Raw genomic sequence first — 26,807 nt, forward strand, 5'->3', positions numbered from 1 at the left:
ACTAAGGCAGGAACAAGACTGCTTATATTTCAGTAAATCTGGCTTTCCACTAGGTCCGCAGGGTGACCTGAGTGCCACATTCTTAATTTTCTGGAAAAAATTTAGCCTTTCAAGGTTAAACCTTATTTGTGTTAACTTTTGAAATAATTGTCTCCCCTTTGCATTTGATTTAATTTAAAAAGGTTTTAAAAAATGCAAAATATTTGAATAATTGTTCAAACATTTGTGCCAAATTATATTGAAAAATTAATTTAAAATATTTTAGTTTTAATTTTTTATTTTATCAAATTTCTTTCCTTTTTATTCTTTTACAAATATAAAATTACTTTTAAAAACTACATGTTTAAATTTGTTTTTCTTTAAATGAAAATTCCAAATTTTGCTTTTCAGGAGGGTACTGGGTGAGGGTAAAGTTATGGTTATTATTAATATGCGAAAGGTTCGAGAGATTCGAAAGTGTTTTTTAGTTTCGGATTCGACTCGAATTTAAGAAAATGTTTTATTCTTTTCAACTCTATAAAAAAGACCATAAAAATTATTGGATATAAAAGACTTGCAATTCAATTAGTTTAACTACATAAACAGTTACATTTCTTTCTTCCATATTTTTAAACGTTATTTCAGGCTATCTTAGCGTTTTATGTGAATTTTAAAATTCTAGCCTTTAACACAGTAAATAAGAGGAAAGCTTGTGACCACTGATGACAATATTCAATTAGAAATTAATCTTTGCTAATCTCTAAAATTTTATAAGTGTATGTCTTGAACGCTGTCCCCTTTTCCTGAAAATATTAAAAGCAATTTTCCTATTAAAAATAAATTATGTCCGTAAATGCTTTAAGACAATCTTAATTGCTCACGAAACTGGAAACATAAAAATGACATGTGAAACTGAAATATTCATGCTTAATTTATGCCTCTGCATAAGACGCGATGCTTCATTAAGAATTTTTACCCTCTTATCAGGGAATAAAAAAATTTCAGTTAAACATACGTTATTCTTAATTCCTCAAAGTTTCAGTTTGTTATTTTTATTGAATTGCTTAACCATTAAACCAAGTTTATTTTGATTAATCAAGAGAAATAAACGACGCTTTTTATATTTTTCTACTCTAAAGATTAATTCATCAATACACTTTAAAAATAAATTTTCTCTGTCTAATGGATGAACTTCTTCAGCAGACTAGCCTTATACCCTGTTTTTAAAGTCTGTAAACTTCGCAGAGTAATTTCACATATATTTTAAAATATCGAAAAGCACTTTGAAAGAAAACTCTGATGCCATTTATTTTTTAATTAAAACTTTCTCAGTATTTTAGGAAATGTTTTCTTGAAAAAATTATCTGATGTGTACACCAGATGACTTGTACGTAATATTAAATTATACGCATTTTTCCAGCATTTCATTTAAACTTATTTCCTCGAATTTTATTAGAGATATATTTCTCATTCAATCAACTCAGTTTTTACTTCGCAACAAGGCAAAAATACATAAAACCTCAAAATATTTTTATTAAAAATTAAAAAATTTAGAAAAATATAAAACATAAATACAGTTAAAACAATTTAAAAAACCACGTTTACAACTAAAATTAGAGTTTCTAAGCAAAGACAAACAATTCGACCAACGTGCAAGAAGACAGATTTTTCGGTGCACAAAAATGCAAGTTTCTTTTGCTCTCACTCGGCAAAAAGACACTGAAGACGTAGAAACTGAATTTGTTGTGGACGCTATGCTGAGTCAATATATGAGATAATTTAATAACTTAAATGTTAATTCCAGAATGGATTAAGCATGATTTAATTCGCAGTAATAAAAGAAGACGTTATCTTTTTTGTTGCGAAGCTTAGTTTCTCTAAACTGGCAACAAATCCACTATTCTGCTAAATTTCAAATGTAAACAAATATGGTTGCTACGGTAAATAAAAATTAGGGTTAGCTGCGCTTACACAACTTTTAAATTGTTGATAATTTTACAGTTATTGCATGTAGGTTAACTAAAGGCATAAAAACCTTAACCGGAACATAAGAACAACATAATTCAATCATTTTTAAAGCACAAAATGCGCAATTTACCAACATATAAGAATAAAAAAACTGAGCTCACCGAGCTGAGTATCAGAGTGGGTATATATGTATATATAATTAATAAATTGAAATTCATTGAAATCGACATAAATTACCTAATACTTCCGCAATAGCTGCAAAGTAAGGTAATAATAATTTATTTACTAAAGTAATATTGATAATATTGTCTCCTAATATAAAGTTAGTAAAATGGATCTGAATGAAGTAACCCAGAAGTAGGAAATTTAATCCCGAAAATAATATTTTAAAAGGAACTTGAATTTACATCATGAGAGATGGAAATGCAAACTTTTAACATGAAAATTAATAAACCATTAATATTATTATTTAACGCAAATTTGTCTTTATTAATTTTTAATATTAAGAGAAAATTCGTTTAGAGAGACGAAAATTTAGAATCACTTAAGGTTGAATAATCGAAATTTTCTAGTAAATTTTCAGCATCAGGTGGCATATTTATGTAAAATTATGCGTATCAATATAATTAAAAATATAACAAGTAGAAATCCGTATCTGAACTCTTATTAACTGCTTTTCTAGCAAGCTATCTAAATAATGAATTAATTTTAAATGTTCCAACCTAGAATTTATAGTTAAATGTGTGGAACCTTGAGAACTGGTAAGCAAATAATCGCTTTAGTTCAGTAGACAGACACGTAGACTTGAGAAGAGTTACCCTTTATTACTCAAAATAAAGTTCACAGATGGCCCTTTCTCAGGACGTACATAAAAGCTTCCACATTGGCTTGAGCGCAAGAATACTAAGAAATAAAACTTAACTAATGCTTAACTAAAAACATATAGTCGAAGCTATCAAAATTCTGCAGAAGTTGGCCCCTTAAACGCTAACTAAACTATCAAGCTATCAAAGATCTGAAAAAGGGCCAAGCGTAATAATAGCTTAGTGTAGCCAAAAGGCGAAAGTGCGCTAGTTAGAATCTCTCGCTCTCTAACGAAGTCAGTGGAACTTCGACTTTAAATATTGCTGTTCCTTCATTTGCATTTAACCGCGATTCTGAAAGCAGATTCTGGTAGGAAATTGTAAGCTGAAATTAGGGAAGACAGGAAAGTGGCGTTAACTAAAATAACTCTTAACAACTTAGGATAAACCTTACAAATTAATAATTTGGTTTCAATGCAAAATAGTGAGTATCTGACGCAAATTCTTTTAAATATTCTGTCTAACATTAATTATTTAATTGTTGTAAAATGTCTAATTTATTTATGTTTAATAACAGGCAGCTAAACCTAATCTGAAAATTCTTTTAGAAGGGTCCAAATAATGATATGAAAATACTAATCTCTTTTTCTGCATATGCCTTCTTTTATACTAAAAGCAAGTATTTTTTTTTCCTAGAAGAAATATTTTAAACTACAGTGAAGAATTTTTTAACTTCCTATGACTGATATATACTCGACCACTTTTAAATCTGTCTAGTAATCTTCAAAATACTGTAGATCTTTGTTCGAACTTTCTTGTTTCATGTCTACTCTTACAGCATTTTAGAAAAAAGACTGTTTAAAAGAATTAATTTTAGAAAAAAGCCAGCATTTTTAAGTCATTCACATTTACATACGTTTTACACCATTGTCATCATTTTTAATAAGATGTAGTTCTTTTTCCACGTTTTCACCTTTTATGCGCAATTTCTTAGAAGCATAAAATTTACATTTTTGAATACATGAAACCATCGTTATTTTTAAAACATTACATTTTTTAATTCCAAATAAAAGTGTTTACTTAATGTTTCGAAAAAGTGCATAAAGTAAAGGAAATAAATATTGTTAATGTTATTTATGAAATTTCCTGAAATAAAGCCAACAAAATTGCTTTAAAAGACAGCAAGCTTATTTCCCGTTTATTTTTAAATTCGTGGTGGTTAGAAGCATTGCATATTTTGAAGAGGCTTTTAAAGTCTAAATAAAGCAGCTGGCTCTCTGAACACAATGTAAGGAATAAAAAGAGCTGCAAAGTATTTCAAAAGAGGTGGTATAAATGCAATTTTGAGATATGTAAAGTAGTGATGATAATCTTGAATTCCCATTCCCTGATGAGCTTCAGCTTACAGCAAAGTTTAGTTTTTACATGGGATTATGCAAAGAAAGAAAGAAAAGTAGTGAATCCCCCTGTGCATAGTCTAAGTTCTACTACCCCCTTCAGTGTATTTTCAAATGAATGTCACCATTAAATTTGCATTCATCATAAATAAAACGTTTTATGTGGATTTATTTATTCTTTTTCTCTATTTATCGTTTCTTTTCTTTTGGCTTGTTTATTTGCATCAAATCATGAAATTTATTTTTCATCCTTTTTTAACCTAAATTCTCCACACATACGTATTTCCAATAACAATACAATATTTCAGACAAGATCTTTTCAAAATTATACGTACTTCTCTTTTTTTTCACTGAATGTTTCGCATATATTTTTTAACGATCAAAGATCAAAGATAACTTTCCAAAGCTTTTATTACATTGAAAAAAATCGGTCAAACTAATCATCTCTGAATTTCGACATTTACACCAACTTAAACCTTTGAGGGACGAATTGGTCCTTGTTAGTTTTGGAATAAAACCGCAAATTTCGATTTTTGAAGACGAAAATTATTGTTCGCAATAATTAGCTTCTCAGTTTCTATCTCTTTAGAGTTTCTGGAAGATATTTGTATGCGATATCAGGAATAGTCACTCATTCGTGTGGGAGGTATGGAAATATCCGTTCCAGATCTCCCTTCTCATCTTTCGACTCAGCATCACAAATGATTCACGTCAAGCAGTACAACATCTACTAGTATGTTCACTACCGTAATAGCAATACTTTGATAAATTTGGGCCGAGCTTCAGTGAAACTACAGTCAACGAGAAATGCTTACTTACTTGTGCTAATTATTCGCTGAACGTCTTCATTTGTTAATTAGCTCTATTGTAAAACTCTACGCTTTCTCTTTCGCCTAACTTATCTGGTTAGCGTTCAGTGGTTCACAAAGCCCAGGAGAACTGTCTCCATCAAAACTAATTAAGCAGTCAGTGTTTCAAACAAGTCCAATGCCGAAAGCTTTATTAACTAAAGTATTCATTAAACTGCTTCACTAGTAGTTAGAACTCAAGAAATAGAGATAATTTAAATTCAGCTGCTCCATGCAGTACAGTAACTCATGTACAATTTAAAATTAGCTGTAATAACAGCAACATTTATAGCCCTCAAATGAAAGGAAGTTACAATTACTGCCATCAATACGCGACTTAGACCGTAACTTAATGGGACTTATTTACCACCAAACTCGACGACACTTCTTCAATAAAATTTAATCTTAAGGCAAGTTCCCAAGGCCTGTAAATCAATTCTAAGAAACTCGCAATAATGTTGGTTAAATTCTCCGTCCCTGTTACCTGCGTTATGCTTCATTTAATATATGTAATTTGGAATGAGTTTTGTGAATCGGAAAAGTTAAACGGTTCTGTATGGGGTACATTAAAATACGGCGTTAGAAACTCCGCTTATAGATTACAATGATTCTACATATTTTAAATTAAAGAAAACGATCATACTTATCTTTATTCATCAAATTGTGAGGATTTATTTATGTACTTTTATTAACAGTTAATTTTTAGTTAAAGCAACTTTCTTTTTCACTATCCTTTTTATCTACGCTTTCCTGCGAGAATGTTAATCAGTTAGCACGCGTTTATTCAAATTAAGGAAAAAATAAGTGCTTTTAAAGGAAGGTTTCGGAAATTGATTTTGGTGAGTGTTATGAGTGCTTGAAGGTCATGTTATTACTTAATAGCGATTTGATTCTGTGGTGTTGAGTTCTTCTGAGCCGTCAGGCTAGTTTTAAGTTCAACATTACTTGTGTAATTTAAGCCAGAACTGTTGGCTTATGTAAGCCCAATTGAGGCCGCCTGCGAAACTCTTTTTTCATTGAATAAAGAGTCATTTACACCCATCTTCTGACACTTTCTGCTGTCAAGATCTGAGATAATTCCTCTACAGTCTTTCTAGATCTGGTTTTCTTTTATACTGCCAAAAACTACGAGACTCTATAAAATGCTAACCAAATGTTGCTGCTTTGGTTTAACCTGTGCTGCAGATATTGGTTACAGCCTAAATTATGTCAGTTAAATGGGTTATTACTGCATTTGATTGAATAAAGTAAAACATATGAAAATAATCTGCCTGAAGGGGGACCCGTTCTTGAACGAGTTTCTAAGGGCTGGTATATTATTAAGAAATGAAGCGAAGATTTAAGTTCATAAGAAGCGCGTTCATAGCTTCAAGCTCATTTCTTAAGTAATATATTTACAATTCGAGAAAGAAACTTTTGCGACGATTATCTTGTTATTGAGATTGCATATTTTAAGTTTTTACGCTTTTCTGATCTTCTTACTGTACGTCATGTAAGGTTCTTGCAATCCAGAATTCCGTGAAGAAGATTAGTTATACAAACATGAAACTGACGCTGATTCTTATCTCACGATTTCCAAGAATTTCTTGCCTGTGCCTCGGCGATTTCACTGCTATGAATTTATTCATGCTACACTTTTAATAAACATTCTTAGAAGATCATTAAGTTAGAATTACATCTGAATACCAGAAATAGAAGACAGATGAATCCAAGTGTCTCTTTATTTTTGCAAATTAAATGAACTGTTAGCTACTTAAAACAGCTATTTGTTATAGCTCCGTAAGCTAAGGCTTTTCCTGTTATATATTTATTTATTTTAAGTTGAAAACCTATACGTGGTGGCAAATAAAATTTTAGATATTCTGTGTTAAGTTTTTTAGAAAGTTAAAGCAAGCATTTAGCTAATAGTTCACTGCGACAATTAGAATAATTAAAGAAGGTCCAGAAGTTTGAATCAGATTTATACTATAGTTTATATAGTGTCGAAATGCAGCACACTGGCAATTGTCCTTTCGTCAGGCATAAATAAAGATCTTATGTCATATGCAATGTTAATTCAGAAATCAAACAACAAAAATCAGCGTTATATTTACAAAATTTTCACAGGACTAGTTCCCATGGTTTCACCGAACCATCATCTTCAGCTGCAAAACCGCAAATGAACAAGCTAGGAAATAATGATTAGATAAGACAAGAAAGCCTGGACAAGAATAAGCAAGTGGCGCCATCTGTTGGCGAAACCAGAACTAAAACAAAATTTCTCTAAAAGCCGAAGGCAAATTTGGATTGGAATTAGGATCGTTAACTAGAACAGAAAGATTTTTATGAATGTGAAATGCCTCTAGAAAATCCAGTTCTCCAATGGAAGATGTTTTTTGAATAATTTTGGCAGCAGAAAAATTGAAAGTGTGATTTTCGGACCAACAATGTTGAGCAACAGAAGACTTCTGTGTTTCCTTTTTTCTAACATATGCCTCATATTCTTTGACGCGAAATTTTAAGGCTCTCTTAGTTTGGTCAATATAAATTAAACCACACTGGCAAGGAATCCTATAAATACCCCAGGAATTCATATCCGGAATGGGGTCCTTGAGTATAGAAGTCGGAATTTTATTGATGGGAGAATAAACAACCCGAAAGTTAAATTTCTGCAAAATATGTGCAACTTTATAGCTAATTGATGGAAAGAAGGGAATGACAACAGAATTTTTATAATCTCCTAAAATAAGAGTGTGGCTTTTAGTGTGTTGAGATGAGAATTTTTTAACTGCTTGATTAATAATGTTGGGTGAAAAGCCCCTGTCAATAGCTATTGCTTTTGACCTTCAAACAGGGTAAAAGAATAAAGGTAATAAAGATGATTTAAATAATTGAAGGTAATAAAGATGATTTAAATAAAGTTCTTTCAACAATGAATTCTATTGATCCTGCTATTCAGTTCACTTTTGAACTTGAGACTTGCAATTCTCTTCCGTTTCTCGACATTCTGGTCACACGTAACACATCCAACTTCAGTACTACAGTTTACCGTAAACCTTCATCGGTTTGCCTTCCACCACACTTTAAATCATGTCATCCGACTAAACAAAAGTTAGCTTCATTTTATTCCTATGTTTTCCGTGTTCTTCAAGTTTGTTCCTCCAAACTAGCCCTTGATGAAGAACTAAATTATTTAAAAGCAATAGCTATTGACAGGGGCTTTTCACCCAACATTATTAATCAAACAGTTAAAAAATTCTCATCTCAACACATTAAGTCTTGTCTTAGGAGATTATAAAAATTCTGTTGTCATTCCCTTCTTTCCATCAATTAGCTATAAAGTTGCACATATTTTGCAGAAATTTAACTTTCGGGTTGTTTGTTCTCCCATCAATAAAATTCCGAGTTCCATGCTCAAGAACCCCAATCCGGATATGAATTCCTGGGGTATTTATAGGATTCCTTGCCAGTGTGGTTTAATTTACATTGGCCAAACTAAGAGAGCCTTAAAATTTCGCGTCAAAGAACATGAGGCATATGTTAGAAAAAAGGAAACACAGAAGTCTTCTGTTGCTCAACATTGTTGGTCCGAAAATCACACTTTCAATTTTTCTGCTGCCAAAATTATTCAAAAAACATCTTCCATTGGAGAACTGGATTTTCTAGAGGCATTTCACATTCATAAAAATCTTTCTGTTCTAGTTAACGATCCTAATTCCAATCCAAATTTGCCTTCGGCTTTTAGAGAAATTATGTTTTAGTTCTGGTTTCGCCAACAGATGGCGCCACTTGCTTTTTCTTGTCCAGGCTTTCTTATCTTATCTAATCATTATTTCCTATCTTGTTCATTTGCGGTTTTGCAGCTGAAGATGGTGGTTCGGTAAAACCATCTAAACTAGTCCTGTGAAAATTTTGTAAATATAACGCTGATTTTTGTTGTTTGACTTCTGAATTAGTATTTATTCGGCGTGTTATTGTGTCTTAATCATATGCAATGGTAACACTTTCCAGACCGCATGGATAATAAATGACATAGTGATGTAAAGTAACTACTTTAAAAGATTTGAAAGATTTTGTTAAAAACATTTTTTCTAATATCAACAATAAGAATACATATGATCAAGCAAATTAAAAGTGATAAAATAATTAAATTTTGAAAGAAATTAATTAATTTAATGATAAATTAATGAAAACTTAAAATGATAATTACTACAGATTCTGTATCTGTCCTGGAAATGTGTCACAAAGAAAGAAACGCTTATTTCCGAAACCTCTTAGCATTAAAAAATATAAAACTCGCCGAAGTTCTTTAACGGAAATCAATAACAAGGCAACAAAAGAAAATATTATTGATGAAGAGAGTCACAGAAAACAAATTTGATTTTTTTAGTGGCAGCAATTAGAGATTTTGTGTGAAAGTACTTCACTAGTAGCCGTCTTTGGAAATGTTTTTAAGAAAAATTTTTTTCGATTGAATGGTGGTAGAATTTTACGAGTTTTCTACAACTTGGGTTCTAGATTTGTTTATTTATAAACGTTTCACCTTGACAAATAGCAAATTCTACTGCTAAAGTACGAATGCAAATATAAAAATTTCATGATTCTCAGAAATCGGAAATTGAATCTGAATTATCTCGAAGAAACATCACGATAGGACACTATCAAGCTCAAAAAATGCTTTGGTACCATTATGTAAACTCATGATTTGTTCGGCTGTTTAAGACTAGTCTCTGTTAAATCAATTCGATGGATGGTTTTATAGCATTATACCTAGTTCTTTTTTTCCTTTTTTACAAGACATTTCACTATGATTCTGTTTAATGTCGTTTAGGAAAAGAATTCTAATCTAGATTTATTTTTATAGTGATTATTTTGATCCAAAGTTTACAAAATATCCATCTGAATTTAGTTCTCAAAATATATTCTCACTTAAATGGCAATTTCATAGGTCATTCATAGGTGTTTCATAGACACCACTTTTGTTCTCGATGTTTTTATTCATATCCCCATAGATATCGAAGACCACTTTTAGGGTAACTAAATAAATGAATTTTTCCAGAAATTTTTAAATTTTAGCCTCATTCTCTGCAACCGTAACTTTATTTTCATTTCCAATCCTTGATAAAAAGATAATCTGAATTAATCACATAATTTTATTATAGTTGGTAAAGCCACCGTTACCAAAATTCTATGCATCCGAAATTGCGTTTAAAATTTTTAAGTTTTATGACACAAAATCATTTCAAAATTACCTTTAATTTAAATGTACCTGACCTTTTAATCTGATAAAAGCATTAAAATTTTCGACAGCTATATAGTAAAGAATATCAATATTGCTGAGCTTTTAAATTGCTATTATGAAAATTATTTGCTATGCGTCCATAACTGATACACTTTTCTGACTTAAATTAGATTTTTTCACACGCATTTTTGAAATATAAAAATACCAAATAGTCAATAAATTATTAATAATTTTAAGAAAAAGTATTCTGCATGTTTTATATGTTCATGATGAAGGTGAAGAGCTCCATAAGTTATCTTCAGATAAATAAAGAAAAAGAACATTAATAACCTTAAAAATAATAGTTGAGTTTATAACGTCTAGCATGTTTTGCTATCATTGACTAATCTCGAAGTTCGAAGAATGTTTAGGGAATTATCCCTAAGCCTTATAAGTTACGACAAAAGTCAGGAGAAAAGTGTAAAAGACCCTTTATTAACTCAGATAAAGTTCTCGGGTGGAACCAACTCGTGCTTCTAAAAAGCCAACATTTTCTGCTTAACTCAGAAGGTAAGGAATAACTTAAAATTAAATTAAGTTAGTCTAACGGCTTCACAGTTTAATTACCGCGCAAGCTGTCTCTGACTCGAAAGTTGAGGTAACCAAGCCTAATGGCGAGAACAGCTCAACGCCACAGAAACCTAATCGCTAGGAAATAAAAGATAGCAACGTAGATTTGAGGCAGGCAGAACACGCTCTGGATTCACCTTCAAAACCTTCCCTTGAATACTAACTTCTTTCTACCTCATTTGAATGCACGCGCGCTAGATCAAAAGACATTCTGGCAAAAAACTGGGAATTGAAAGCAAGAGCGTTAGACAGCTGCTTCAAAATAAAATAACTGTTAAGTAAATTAAATAAATTCCCACAAGCTCATATGACCCATACCATACACTCTGGAGATTAATTGATAAGATGGTCTTATCTTATCAATTGATAACCAAATCTTAATTTCAAGTACCCGAAGTAATAAATAAAATATTATAAGCAACGTTGAGAAAATTGCATCTATTTGATTAGAATAATCTAATTAAGACAAAACAAGCTAAGGCTATTCGCTTAAGGAAAGTGAAATCGTCGTGGAGAACTTTCTAAGAAAAACTGGTTCGTATTCATGTTACACGTATACGAAAAACGATTAAAACACCCTTGCAGCCAGCCCGTTTGCTGATACTTGAAATTTGATGTAATACCACCGTTCAAGTGCTATGCCATTTGACCACTGATAGTGTAATCTTCGAAATCGTGTAGGAAAAGAAAAAGATTATTACCGTAAATTTTACTAATTTAGAGGATAAAACAGGCAAATATTTTTATTAATCCCATAAATATAAATTTTCTCTTCCCCCACAGATAAAATATTATTATAAAAAGAATAAGATTTCATAAAAAAGTTATGTATATTAATTGATGAAACTTACAAGAAATTCCCATTCAGCGATTGATTCAAACGCAGAGAAACTGAAAAATCTTGCATTATTACAATCTCCATGATATATTCGAGAATTACTTACATACATCCACTGAAGAAATAACAGGAAATGGACTTTAAATTGGTCACTCAGTTATAAAACTCAAGAAACGAAGTGCGCTGCAGTTCTGTGAAACATCATAATACCGAGTAAGCCTACTTTGTTAAATACAAAAATCTAGAACCGTTATTTTCCGTTATCAAATCCATATATGTTGTTGGAATAAATATGGAATGCATTTAGCTTCTTTTAATCCATATTATTTACATTAATGAGGGTGCAAGAAAAAGGTTTTCTAATTTTGAAGTTGCATATAAAAAATTTGCTTTCAAAACGCTAAAATGCTATTTTAATGTAAGATTAAGAAAATGTTTTTAAGTTCAAAGAAAATAGTCATATGCTACAGTCAAAAATTACAAATATCAAGAATTAAACTCCTGTTTTAGCATTCAAACTTAAGTATTCAATTTGTAAAAGCTCATTAAATACTTTTGGGTTCTTCGCAATTTTCCAAATCTTTGATTAAAATTGGGAATAAGCTAGGAAATGAACTCAAAAGAAAAACATTTCCCGGAGTTCAAGAGCTCACTCAGAAGTTAAACGATGCCAAGCAAGTCATACGATAACTCCCTGCAGTTTTTTGCCCTTGATAAAATATCTCAAAATCATGGTTGTCGCCAATATGAACTAAGCTTCTCAGAATGAAATTAGTCCAGTTATGAGCCCACAGCCGCATCATACATAATTCTACTAGAACGAATTTTTGATGGTCTGCCAAAATATAAGGCACAAATGGAGCATAAACCGTTTTCAGATTTTCAATTAAAATTAACCTACAGCTTTCTTTGCTTATCCTAAGCATATCTAAAAGTTGCTGAGTTGTTACATGTTTATCAGCTTTTACCGAAGAAAGAATTTTCCTCATTCTTTGAAATTGAAGGACACTCTATATTTGGTTCATCTTCAGTTCTTTTCATGCCCACATTTAAAGCGGCTGTACCACTCATACACTTGTGTTCTTGATAACGATGCAAACGTCATATACTGTTTGAAAGATTTCTAATGTTTGGGATGCAGTTTACCTAATTTGAAACAAACGTTAATGTTATAATGTTGCTCCATCTTCCCTAACAAAAATTTTTTTGTAAAATGTTTTTCAGTAATTAAAAATTACAACGATGTTTCGATATGCAGACGACAAAATAACCAGTTTAAACAAGAGATGTGTCTCTTTCTAAACATACATTTATTCTCTCACCTTTTCTTTTAACGTTTGGTCGTTTAATTTGTCCGGTCACATTATGGGTGCTACTTGTAGGATTTTAGAGTAGTCGATATTAATCTTTAGTAATTATGGAGTAACTATTATTATAATTAACTATAATTAGTATGAACTATGAAATAAGGATTTTAGAGTAACTTCGATATTAGTATTTAGTAACTATGGAGTAACTACAATTAGTATGAACTATAAAATAACTATAATTAGTATGAACTATGAAGTAACTATATTTAGTATGAACTATAAAATAACTATTAACTATCAAGTAACTCTAATCAAAATATCTTTTGTTGAAAGTACATTAAGAAAATAATCTCTGTTGGCAATATATTTAGTAAAAATGAAAGATGCTTTTTATCAGCGTTAAGTCTAGCATACTTATGTAAGATAAATGACTGAAATACTTTTTTAAGTTTTCTACATAGATTTCCTTGACTTCAATGCACTTCGCGTTATAATTCGTATAAGCATAACTCCCGTTAAAAAATATTTTTTCACAGTCTTCAGATTATTCGTGAACGTCTTCCTTCTAATTGCAATGAACGCAAACCATGCAAATGTTGCTTCAGTTTCTGAAAAGAAAAGTCACTTAATGTCAGCTATGATGAAAACAATGAACAGGGAAGAACTTAAAATCCCGCATTATCGATCAACAGGAAGTCGAGGAAATTGCAGCCTTGCATGCTAAAGCGTTATTGTTCAAAGCACAACAATCTTTTACTGAAATCCTGAAATCCGCTTAATTGGCTTCCGTCCCAGAGTATTACATAGTCCATACAGAACTAGTTACCAACTCATCAGTTTAAGGCCCTTGAAAATATTAATTGCACTGTGCTTTTTAGGAAGCTGAAGCTCTTACCCATCGTGCATAATACATGCATACTTACTAATACATAATATAAATATAAAATATAAAAGCAAAACTGTGATGCAATTACATAATACAAATACATAAAACATTCTTGATTAAATGCTAATACATTCTTGAATAAGTACTAAAGCATAGCTGAGTTATTAAAACATTATACAAAAGTGATTACATCTTGTGAAACTAATACGTGCTCCCAATACCTGTACTTTATACCTATACACTATACATTTACTAGTACTTCATAGACCAATAACTTGTACCATATTATTACATATTATTACAGAAATGCATTATTCAACATGTACAAATACAATATACACTGGTGTGCAAAAATTAAGGACGAGACGGTTTTTTCAATATAACTTTGTACAAAAGCTTTCCAAATCAACACATTTAATACCGTAAGATCCCCAATACGTAAGGACATGAGTAATGTAAGCAACACTTACTAAAAGAGAAATCAGAGGGATAAAAAGAAGCTTTATTGAAAAAGTAGCATGGAGCGCAATGCGACTGAAGGCCGAAACATCCCTGTGATGGGTGTCCAGCAAGAAACATCCGGTCTTTACTAGGGGATATGATCTCCCCTGACTGATAGGCAGGTTTCACAGCGTCTGCCCATGCTGAGAATGAGGGTGTCAATGAGTTGTTGAGGCATTGCTGCCCATTCGTCTTGCAGCGCCAATCGAAGCTCCGGAATCGTTACTGGTGGTAAGGTACGAGCTGCCAAGCGTCTGCCTAGAAACTCCCATACATGCTCGATGGGATTGAGATCCGGAGATCGTGCCGGCCAATCCATACGTTAAATATCCTCACTCTCTAAAAGCTGTTCAGCAGCTACTGTGCGATGACATGGTGCATTGTCGTCCATGAAAAGGAACTGCGGACCCATAGCGCCTCTAAAAAGACGCACATATGGAAGAAGAATCTCGTTACAATAACGGGTCCCGTTGACTGAACCTGCGTCGAAGATGTGAAGGTCTGTACGACTACCAAGCATGATGCCTCCCCAAACGAGAACACGGCCACCTCCATACCTGTCCCTTTCAATGATGTTCGAGGGATGATTGCGGCTTCCCCGCTATCTCCAGATGAGTATGCGATGAGAATCGCTACTCAGACTGAATCTGCTCTCATCTGTAAAGAGTACTCGTCCCCATTCATTGTCTCTCCAATTCCCGTGTTCCCGGCACCACAGAGAACGCCTTCTCCGATGGGCAGGCGGTAGAGGTACACACCGTACAGGGCGTCGTGCAAACAGACCACCACCGTGCAGTCTTTTGGCCACGGTAAAACGCGATATCGGTCGTCCAGTCGCCTGTGTCTTGTGTCTAGCGATTTCTCCCGCTGTCTGCCGCCTGTTTCTTCTGGCCTGTAAGGCAATATACCGGTCATCTGCGGGTGTGGTTCCTCGTGGACGACCACTACTAAACCCCCGGATAGCTGTTCCTGTAGTTTTAAATTGTCTCCAAAGTTGTGAAACGATGCTGTGAGCAATTCCGAACTCTGCAGCCACACTTGTCACACTGCGGCCTTCCTCCAACTTCCCAATGATTCGACCTCGGGTAAAAGCATCCAGATGTCGTCTAACAGATTGATTATTTGCCATTTCTCGCTGAGGCAGCAACTCGGTGTGATTTTAACTGCTATACGGCGTGCAATCTCTTTGCCAGAAATACTGATCTTACCCGACAACATGCTTTATACTACTCAGACACTCCCCCATTACGTCTACCTGCATATCTGCGCATGTGCTGCCGTACATCACCTTACTTAATCTCCTGATTGGTCTTCCTGTCCGCTCTGCCTCTTCGTTCAGCTGATATGCTAATTTTTCGACTTCGTCCTTAATTTTTGCACACCAGTGTATTATCAATCTACTTCTTCACGAGTATTTTTACAAAGTATGCAACATTCTTTTACTGAATTTGTCATGTCGATTTACTTAATGGCTTGTAAAATTTGTGCTAAAACGTATCATCGGTTATAGTCGTGTTACACGGCAAACAGTCAGCAATCAATGGCTCCTCTTCATGTCTCAAATGGCGGTCTGAGTCAGGGGTCTCAAACTCACTGCACGGAAGTCAAATGCAGGATCTGAAAGTAGCTGACGGGCCGTAATTAAAAAAAAGTACAAAGAAAGAAAATGGTTTACTTTAATTAGCAAAACTAAATTTTTTAACCAAATTAAAAATTTTTACTACATAGTTGTCAAAACATAGATATGAAAATAATGTAAATGAAAATAATAATAATAAATAGATATGAAAATAATTTAAGGAAAAAAAATTCAAATGTATACTTATTTTCAGCCTGAAATCTAAAACGTGGTGTCTAAAAGAAATTTCTGTCGGTAATAATTTGTAATTTGAACGCATTGAAAACTAATATTAAGGCTTTCAAACTGGCAAATGTTGTAATAATTGTAATATAACTGCAATAATTGTAAAAACTGTAATTAAATAATTGCAATAGAATGAAGTAACTACTTAGTAATGTACTTAAACTAAAACGAAACATACGAAAACTACCCAAGAGAAACAAAAAAATGGGAATAAATAACGAAATTTATTATCTTTTGTTTATTAGATTTTTATATGATATAGGAAAAGTAATATTCGTATGTAAACAGTTATAAATTCTTTGTATTTTACTGTACCTTTCACATCGTTTCGGTTTACATAAAGTTTGTAATTTTGGAGGAAAATTATTAAAAAGTATCTTCATCACAAATTGTAAATACTCATCCGCACTTTGGTTCTTTTCGTAGATTTATCAATTTTCATCTACCAAAAAAAATTTTTCAAATATAAATATACTTTCAATGAAAAAATTCGTAACAGAGAATATTTGTCTTTTGACAAACAATAAAAGTTAATCGAATTTATAACTTTAAATTTCTGTATAAATTTTATATCACACACTGTGATACACAGAAATTACTTTTATTGAAATAAAATTAATGAAATTTATTTCATTGAAATGAAATTAATTTCATATCTAGATTTTCCAAACAGTTATTCACATTCTTTTTTGGTTATGAAAATAATGTAAAATTGGACTTCAAACCAATAAAAATTTTAAACATTTTCTTCAAATTCTTGTTATAATAATGCTAATTAATTTATGGGAAATGTATCCGCTGGCCGCATAAAATTGCTTCGAGAGCCGCATGCGGCCCGCCGGTGGCCAATTTGAGACCATTGATCTTTCTAATACTCGTAGATTCTGAGTTCTCAACTTGCGAGGTTGGAAGATCTACTACATTTCCAATCTACTGCATTTGGAAGATCTACTGCGTGTTTTCTTGTTTTTGCTTGTTAAAGTTAGCTTCACTTCTCTATCACGAGAATAAAATCTGAGAATAAAAACGTTTGCTCTCGCTTAGTATGGGAAACTATTTTGAGAACTTTCTATACGATGTTTCTTTTAAGTTCTATTTTCTTCTTAAGGTTATAACACTTTTGCAACTGGATTCTTGTAACTGATAATATTTTTTTCTCTGAATCACGATTTTCAAAAGTATAAACAATTAAATTCTCTTTTCCTATAATTGGAAGATTTAACTGATCAGCTAAAGATTTCATGATAAAGACACACATTGAAGGATTATTAAATAATACCCTGATTATTTTAGAGCTGTAAAGTAGTACAATTCTGACGGGACGTGTTTGTTAATAATGCCGAATTTGAGTCTTGCTTGACGAAACTATTGTTACTTGCTTGACGAAACTATTGTTTGAGATTTAATGCCATTCCCTTTTGCATTAACACTTATTTGATGAACTTCCAGCTTGAAACTTTACTTTTCGGAATCAAATGCTCTCAGGATGATTATTAGAATGACATTTTCTACGAGGATTTAATTTTGATCTACAATTAACACTCAAACGTGATTTTTTGTGGCCTTAAAGACCAAGGCCTGTTTCGGCTTTTAACTTGTTTCGTTTTCAGCAGGCGAAAGAATTTCGCGTTGAAACTGAATTGTGGTTCACATAGCTAATTTACATAGCTAATTTTGCTTTTGTTAAGAGCTGTTTCGTAAATTGTGTTTCAGAGCATTATACCTTGTTTATTTTTTAGAATACACATTTTTTAGAATCATTTTTTAGAATATTATTCAGAATACGCAGTTACATTTTACACTGGTTGAAAATGCAGCTGTCGGTTGAACAATACGTTTAAGCTATTTTTATTTATTTCCTCCTTAAAGTAATTACTAGCAACCGTCATATTTTAGATTTCATCGAATCATGTAATAAGCTGGACGTTTCGCAACATTCCATTTTCATTTTTAAGAATTAAACTAATAGTAAAACTTCATATTCTGTTTTTGATTTTCTTTTTCTATTGTATTCTAAAGCTCTCTTTTTCGGAATCAATTTCATTAAAATCGGACGCAATAAATGACCGTAACGTACCGTGTACGCTAAACATTTCCCAGTGGTTAAATATTAGTTTCTACTTTTATCTTCTAATTTCCAGAGAGCTACTATGTTAAAACGCGCGCTTCACTGATTTAGGCTTAGTAACTTCATGTGACTGTTAATCACGATGTTGTTAGCAAAGTGATGCTTTTATTTTAATTTACACTCGCTAAAGCAAATCCTTTAATTGCATTCAGTGAAATTTCCTCTAACAAATTTTTCAGATATAAAAATCTTTCAACGTCAGATAAGTTTTCATTTCAATGAAAGGAAATTTTTTCAAAAGGTATGCCGCATGCCTAGATCTTCGTTACTTTGAAATACTCAGTTCCAGATGCTTCACTAGTTTTGACTGAGAAATAACGTTAGCTCTATAGCTGAAAGCATCTTCCTAAGTAAAATTTATGCTTTGATCTAATTTAGTTTTTTCTTTAAAATACCTACAGACTTTCAGTTTCCATTTAATTACTTTTCCGCATATTCTTCGCTACCTATTACTTCAGTTTCAGGGTTTCAATTTCTTCTTGCTTAATCAAAGACTCTATGCTAGTATTTAATTCGTTTCAGTTAGCATTTTTATCGGACAATAACTGTTCATTTAATTCGTTTAGTTCTTCAGTTTTTTCTTTCTCTTACTAACACCTCAATTTAAAGAATAGTTTCTATTTTGGTTATAATTTTAGCCCTAAGACTTAAAAAGGAAAAAACGTTGCTCGTTTTATCCTTAACAATTCAAGCTCTATAATCAAAAAATTAATTCTCACTTACCCTTAAAACGAAACCCTAATTCACGCCCCATGCTACGAGCGTCAAAACTCTTGAATTCGGTCAAATCTTCTCGGAAGGAATTCTAGCCTAATAGCAATTTGCAGAATTCGTGAATGAGACAAGACAATTCAGGAAGCTTAAATTCAAAATACAGCAATATAACCTTTATTTAAAGAGGAGCAGTTGGTGTTCAACTCATTACAGGCAGCGTTTCTTTTCACACTCATCGAAATATTAATCCAACATTGCCTGCAGATAGCATAATCGCAAAAAAGACATATTACGAAAGGCTAATAAGGGCGTATTTAAAATGGCTATCGAAGAGCAGAAAGTAAGTGGGATAAATACATATAAAATTGATAAGAGGTGAATCACCGAAAACAGAAATATAAATGAGCATGTAATTTCTTTTACTTACTTTTTTACTTCAAGTGCATTAATAATAAAATTGACTTAATTTCATAAAACGCTATTTAGGCTGTGCAAAACCGGTGACAACAGGATTTTATTCCTTAAAACTTAATCTTAGATTTGTACTTCCGATTACAAAGCTTCTCAAAATACTGTATCATTTTATCTGAGAATACATTCACCTTGCTGAAGATTTCGTTAACACAAAATCCAATTTTTCAAAAAGGAAATGCTTAAGGAAGTTAAAATTATTTTAAATAAGAAGATATTTAATGAGCGAATTGAAAATCGCAAAAAGAGATCAGAAAAATTCCTTATTTTTTTATAATGATCTATAATATATTTACGAAGTAGGTTTACGTTTTCAAGTTGGGGTAAGAATAACAAAGGAATTTTCAAATATTTTTTGCACGTAAAATTCGGTAGTCATTCACATGTATGCAGACCGTAATACACAATAAACATATATACAACTGATTTGCATATATCGTTCGATTTTATCCGCTTATTAACTGGCGAAGAACATTATTTTCTGGACTACATTAGCTGTCAAAACTGGACTGAAATCACATACTTTCGCTTTTAAATCAAGCGAGTACAGAACGTTCGCATCATAATATTTATTGATAGTCGGCTAATAGCTTTCAATCAATTAAATCTTAAAAGAATTTTCGTCTTTCAAAATAAATAAATAAATAAATAAATAAATAAATAAAATAAAAAATTAAATGAATTTACTATGCATATTTTTTTAAAATTAATATAGTTTCTCAAAACGTACTAATTCTATACATAATCAGACTTCTTAGGTAAGAAAATAAGAAAGAACTTCAATCCCAGAAAAAGTTTACCTTGCAGTTTTATTCAGAATTTTAAAAATCAAACTTGAAAGTCAAAATGAACATATTCATGTGAACTTATTACTTTGACACTACGGTAGGTTCTGTTTAATTTTCTTAATAGTTATTTTACTTTGTGAACCTTTCCTGAATTCTCTTATTTCCCCTCGTGTTTCCTCGCCAAGGTATAAATGAAGTAGGGTGAACAAGTGTATTTGAACTGTTGGAGCGAAAGGGTTAGGTGATTATCGTGATTTCACGATTGTGAAAGCACGTTTGTTAGTTTCTACCAGATATTAATTTTAATAACAGCTACTAGTCCTTGCTTTTGAGCTGGTATCCTGCTGGTACAGCTTTCTCAGTCAACCTGTTAATTTAAATTGAATTGTGTAGTCTCGTATTACTCTTTACTTTTAAATTAGTGTTACATTATCTTTTACGTTCTCACCGCAAGTAGTCTGTGATTGGTGTAAGCACGTAAGACCATGCCTTCTGTTACATAATTTGTATTCAATAAAAGGGCCTTTTACACTCTTCCCTGGTTGCGCTCATCTTCAAGCCTGTGCGAGAAGTCGCAAGGATCACACTTACAATATCTAGTCACATTTTATGATAGCTAAGCGAACTAGATCCTGCACTATTATTTATGTTACGAGTATTGCTTAAATGTAAGACAAGTTTCAATAGCACCCGAAACAATTTTAAGCTAACCAGTTATAATAGACCTACTAGTTTAAGAATTAGTGCTCCAGAAATTAAAGTAAAAAATACAAAAATTTGATAATTGAAATGAGCTGTTCAGAATTGTAAGGCAAAATGCTAGGAAAAAAAAACATTCTGTGATATTATTTCATATTTATATTAACGCTATTTGCAGACTTATACAGTAATGTAATAAATACAAGACTGAACTATTCACAATGTAGCTATACACTTATTTCTTTGGATCGCTTATGTACGAGGCTTGCAGAAAACATCAGAGCACGTCATTCAGAAGAATGCATTATAATAATTCTTAATATTTTGATACAATTTAATGGCGAAAAGATTTTTGATAAATCATCTGCCGTTTAAGTAATGTTTTCCATGCAGGGGTTTTATTTTATTTATAAAATTTTATTTTCCTAATAGTTATTTTTATTTTGAAACAAGCCTTTCCTTTACCTTCTAGTTTCCCACTTACGTTTCTCTGCTAGAATGAGTTTTTAGGATATTGATTTATGTGAATGAGGTAAAAACGACTATTTAAGCTTAAGTCTGGGTCACTTGACTGGAAGAGAGTAAGACAGCGTGTTCTGCCTTTTCGGCCACATTGTTGTTGATAGTTTAAGCTTTCTGTTATTAGGCTATAGTGTTACGTGCCTGCTAGTATTCATTGGGGCTTAACTAAGGGCCAACTCTGTTAGTTAATTCTGTGTAGCTTCGTCTGAATCATTTTAGTTAGTATTTATTAGTATGGTTTTATATCTTCTTTCTTGAGTTTAATCCCAAGTGGAGGCTTATTTTAAGGGAACTCATACATCTTAAACCCCTCATGATCTTCGAATATGTGACTGTTGCAAGAATTGGGATATTTTATTTATTTTAAAAGCAATTACTTCCAACTTTTTACAGATGACTACATAATATAGCTGCTTTAGAAACTAGTAACCAGAAAGTTTGTGTTGTCACAAATATTTTTGTTATTTCATCCTCTTTGTGACAAAATATTTCGCCATGTTTCCACCTTGCGCGCATGATATTTTAAAAATGGCTAATGGTACATACTTGAAATTGGATGGAATTCTTTATATAGGCACTATTTTCGAACTGAACCAACAATCTGATAAATATTTTAATACTGAAAAATTTTATGGACGAAAACATTAGAAATTTTGTTAATAAAATACATTTTATAAACTCAACTCAAAATAAAATAAAAATTGAACATGAAAGTTTTAGAATTTTAGGTTCACAGTAGTTTCCAAATGTTATAAAATCTATATATTAAATATGAAATTAAATTATGAAACAAAATGTTTTAAACTGTGCGCGCAAGTTGGAAACATGACGAAAAATGTTGTCACAAAGCGGATTAAATTATAAAAATATTTGTGGCAACACAAACTTTCTGATGACTATTTCAGAAAGCAGCTATATTATGTAGTCAGCTGTAAAAAGTTGGTAGTAATTGCTTTTAAAATAAATAAGTTACCCCGATTCTTGCAACAGTCACCTATTCGAACATCTTATGGGTTTTAAGGTGTATGAGTCCCCTTAAGCCCGAGAAGGGGGCCGTCTGTTAATCTATTTTGAGTTGGAATTAAGGGTAATTTAACCCTTCTTTGGACTCCTTACTTAGAAGAACTCATCGAAAAGTCGCTACACAGTTCTTCAGTATTCTAGCTCTTAAAGAACTCTAATTTAGCTAGAACAATCGACATTACTAAGACAGTTATTTATGATCTTGTAGGCCTTCGCATAAAAATAAATCAAAGGCATAAAGTAACACTGCTGTTGCTTAAAAGCATCTATAGACAACCAAGATAAGGACTTCCTCCGTAGTTTTTAAAAACTACTAAATTAATGTATATTTCAGGAATCTGACCAAGTGTATTCCTGTAACTTCATTTTATATATTCTTATTTCTTTTACAGACTTTTCGAAGACAATGAAGACATTCTACACTTGTTTCAAAAATTCCAACACAAGAGATTCCATGAATTTCATCGAGATAGTATGGAACTGGCGCAACATGCTGGCATTGTTATGAGTACTTTGGATGAGAGCATTAAAAAACTGAATAACGTTGATTATTTCCTGGATTACTTACATTCCGTTGGAAAGCTGCATACGAAGATCCCAGGATTCCAAAGAAATTACTTCTGGGTAATGTCTAAAAATAGCTAATTTTTAGTACTTTCATTTCACATTTTTAATATAAAATTAAAAAGTTTAATATTTTGCTAGTATTTAAAATGGTATTTTGATTATTTATAAATGTGATATATATATATACACACGTTCACATTAAATTTCTGCAAGGAATGCACATAGCAAATTGTTGAAATTGGAAGGAGTTTAAAGTCTGTGACTGTAATGTTCATACAAATGAATTATTACAGTATCAGAGCAAAAGAATAATTTATTGCAAAACAATTAACACATGAAAAGAGATTGGTATTCTGCTGAGAAGGCTGGATATAATATGTAATATGGATACGTATGACTCGTATCCTAGAGCATTTCTATCCACAGCGGCTCTATCTAGACCTTTAAATCGTGCACACTGGTAGGCTGTTGAAGTGCATTTCCAAGATGATCTTATCCTTTTGGGATTAAATCTGGGACCGTGCAAGTTAAGTAAGGGTGCCAATCTGTCAGAGACATTGTTGTGATATCCTTTCCTTGTGCGGCTGAGCATTAGCTTGCTAAAATATGGCTGCAGAAAGCCCTTCCATGAGAGGCATCCTATGCGGCAACAGGATGTGCCATCACTGTTATGTCGCTGTTCATTGGATCAGTATTAGGGAAGACTAGCAGTTGTACGCGATGGCTTCCACCCTAGAATGCCATCTTTTGAGGACGTGCAGCGCTCGACAATAAAAGTAGGATTCAGGCGCTAACCAGAGAACTTTCAGAGATGAATACGTTCCGTCCTTATTTCCGACAGTGAATCTGGATTCGTCACTAAAAACAACGTTATTCCATTCTATAGCAATCCAGGTTCTAAAATAACACAAATGCAAACAGTTGTAATGGTGGGTGATTAATCGGTCCTGTGGGATCAAATATCTATCAACAGGGTGCCTTGAAGCGGTAACGGAAGAGATTGGGACCTGTGACGTAAGTGCTAACTGCTTCTGGATGGAAAGCACAGGTTACAGATTGAAGTATGGGGGGACACCCTTCAGTCACCATGGGTCACCAGATAAAGTCCCGACATACTAACAGTTTAACACAAACGCCTACCTCGCTGAATTACACACCCCCTTGTAAAGCACCCTTAAAAGCCATCCCCTTGGCCTGTCAAGACCGACAGGACAGGTAGCAAAGAAATTTTCAGTTAGAATGATAACAGAACGTATTTCACAGTATTTTCAACAACTCATATGAATGAGATAATTTAATTCATATGTGTACATAAATTATTTTTCAAAATTTGAATCGTTGTTAATAATTGTGGCTTATTGACTAGATTATTTGAAGATATAAAATTATGTGAAGACTACAAAATATCCACTTAATCACAATGATGATGACATGTTCACATACCACATTTTGGAAAACATTCAATCTAAGTAAGCTTATGCAGTAAGCTTACTTAGATTGAATGTTTTCCAAACATTTTTTTAAATTAAGTAAATAAATCATAAGAATATTGTGCAAAAATTTACATGTGATATTAAATGCTTATATATAAAATGACAGTTGAAGCTATACTGAAAGTCCATATGGGAAAGTATGTAAAACAAAATTCTAAATGTTACATGTGATCTTAATTCGTATATTTTAAATTACAATATTTCTTACATTTATTCTAATGTCTCTTATTTGCACCTTTGAATTTCTTGCGTACTAAGAAAGTAAAAAAAACTCTGCATAATATGGAATTCCTCTTCTTATTGTAGTGTTTATGTGCATCTATTACATCTATTATCTGAATTTTTTCCCTTATATAGTTATTCGATCGCATATATTAATCCCATATTAATAACATTTATATATTCATTGCTAAAATATTAATTAGAAATGAATGATAAGAGACAGCTTTAAGCTTTACAGTCACGAATAATGATTATTGAAAGAATCTCAGTTAGAATAAATTATTAATTTTTAAATACTCCTAATAACTTCATATATTAATATCAAAGTTTAATTCCGTTCAGTGGAATATTTGATGCAATCCAATGTAGTTTCTCAGTATTGATGAAAATAAAGAATATGTTTAACTGGTGCATAGAATTACAAACTCAATCGCTATTTCTCATTAATCTTTATTCAAGTAACTTGTACAGTTCTGATTTAATACTGTTAAATTCACGGTACGAAATAATAATCAAAATTATTAATTATGGATTATGGTGCAATTAGACGAATGAGATAAAAAAGTAATCCGGATGTCTACTTTTATTGCTGTTAAAAAAAAGGGTAGTAGATTCTGGATTCTGTAAGAGAATAAAATGCTACATTGGACTTCATTCTGCAGTCTCTTCTAATGCTTAACAGGAATGGTCTCTGGGTGGCTCGCAGTTTCTTTTTCCTTTAAATCATTGAAATTTCCCCTATCACTGCTCCATAGGTTACAATTTGTTTCAGAATTTGTTTCTGAATATGACGGCTCAACACCCATTTATAATTTAGGAGGTAGAGACAAGTATTCAAAATATGACTCCATTAGTATTTAAATATTTATTTATTTAGTTAGTTACCAGTTAAGAATATCTAAGTACATGAAAGAAACTTATGCTGATACAAACTCAAAAGTCAAAAATATAATTGTCGTTTCAAAGTTTATGAGCTTATCGTTATCAGGACTTGTGTTCCGCTTTACTTGCTTTGGAAACATGAACTGTCCTGACTCGGAACAGGGAGCTTACTCAAGCTATGTTCAATAAATTTCTGAAGTAGACAATACACACAGGAAGGGTATACGAAAACCTTTATTTTTCTATCTTTACAGCGATTTCCGGAACTTCGGAATACAGAGACCAACCACTTGTGGTCTGAACGTAAGAATATAAAAAATATTAACTAAACTCTAACTAAAACTAACTTTAGATTAATATACAAGTGCCTAACTTTAAGATTGGCCGTTATTTAACAAAATTCGTATGTAGTACAGAGAGCTGCTAAAACTACGATACGTTTGAAATTATCAAGAGGACTAAACCTCTGGCCTTGAAGGCAACCAGCAAACGAGTAAAACTACTATGGCCAGCGGCCTGCTTCTAATAACTCCTTCCTCTCTCTTGCTTGGCAAAAAGCCACAACTTAAGTACTTGGCGTTAGCAAGACAAATTTGCATAAATAAGTTAAAGCTTTTAATTCTGGCGGGAAGTAGAAAATAAGAAGTGATAGTAAAGATTTAAAATAAAACAAACGTTAGTAAAACTTAGGATCCTTACATACTTCCCGCCAGAGTTAATTAGTTTGAAATTGAGGTCTAAAACGACCTTGTTGAAAACTTTTACTTTAAACTTTTGTTGAAAACTAGAATCTAACGCGAGGCCAATCTTTTACAAACATTTCTCATTAGAAACTAGAAATTAAAAAAAGTCGTTTTTACATTATCAACTCCATGGACAAGATTTTTCATCTGTACTGCATCTATAAACAGGAGTTTCTTAGTTGAAATCTGGTTCCTTCCAGAGATCTGGAAGAAAAACTAGTTTAATGAAATGTTACACAACCAAATGGCAAGTAACATGAATATTTATATTTCTCATTTAAAATTCTTATATCATTCATGACGTTATTTAATTATCTCCCCGTGCTCTCTG

The 26,807-nt window shown here is 32.2% G+C and overlaps 1 protein-coding gene across 1 annotated transcript in view; it reads left to right on the plus strand.

The window, feature by feature from the left end:
- Positions 1-26,807, plus strand: part of LOC118203224 (neuroglobin-like) — a 196,439-nt gene that overhangs the window by 118,353 nt on the left and 51,279 nt on the right. Inside the window, exon 3 of the mRNA XM_035348464.2 lies at positions 22,962-23,193. Within this exon, the coding sequence (XP_035204355.1) occupies positions 22,962-23,193 (232 nt within the window). The remainder of the gene's footprint in view (positions 1-22,961; positions 23,194-26,807) is intronic.

Source organism: Stegodyphus dumicola, chromosome 6, assembly GCF_044657685.1.
Source record: "Stegodyphus dumicola isolate Sdum_Otavi_A_Nest chromosome 6, ASM4465768v1".
Lineage (NCBI taxonomy): Eukaryota > Metazoa > Arthropoda > Arachnida > Araneae > Eresidae > Stegodyphus > Stegodyphus dumicola.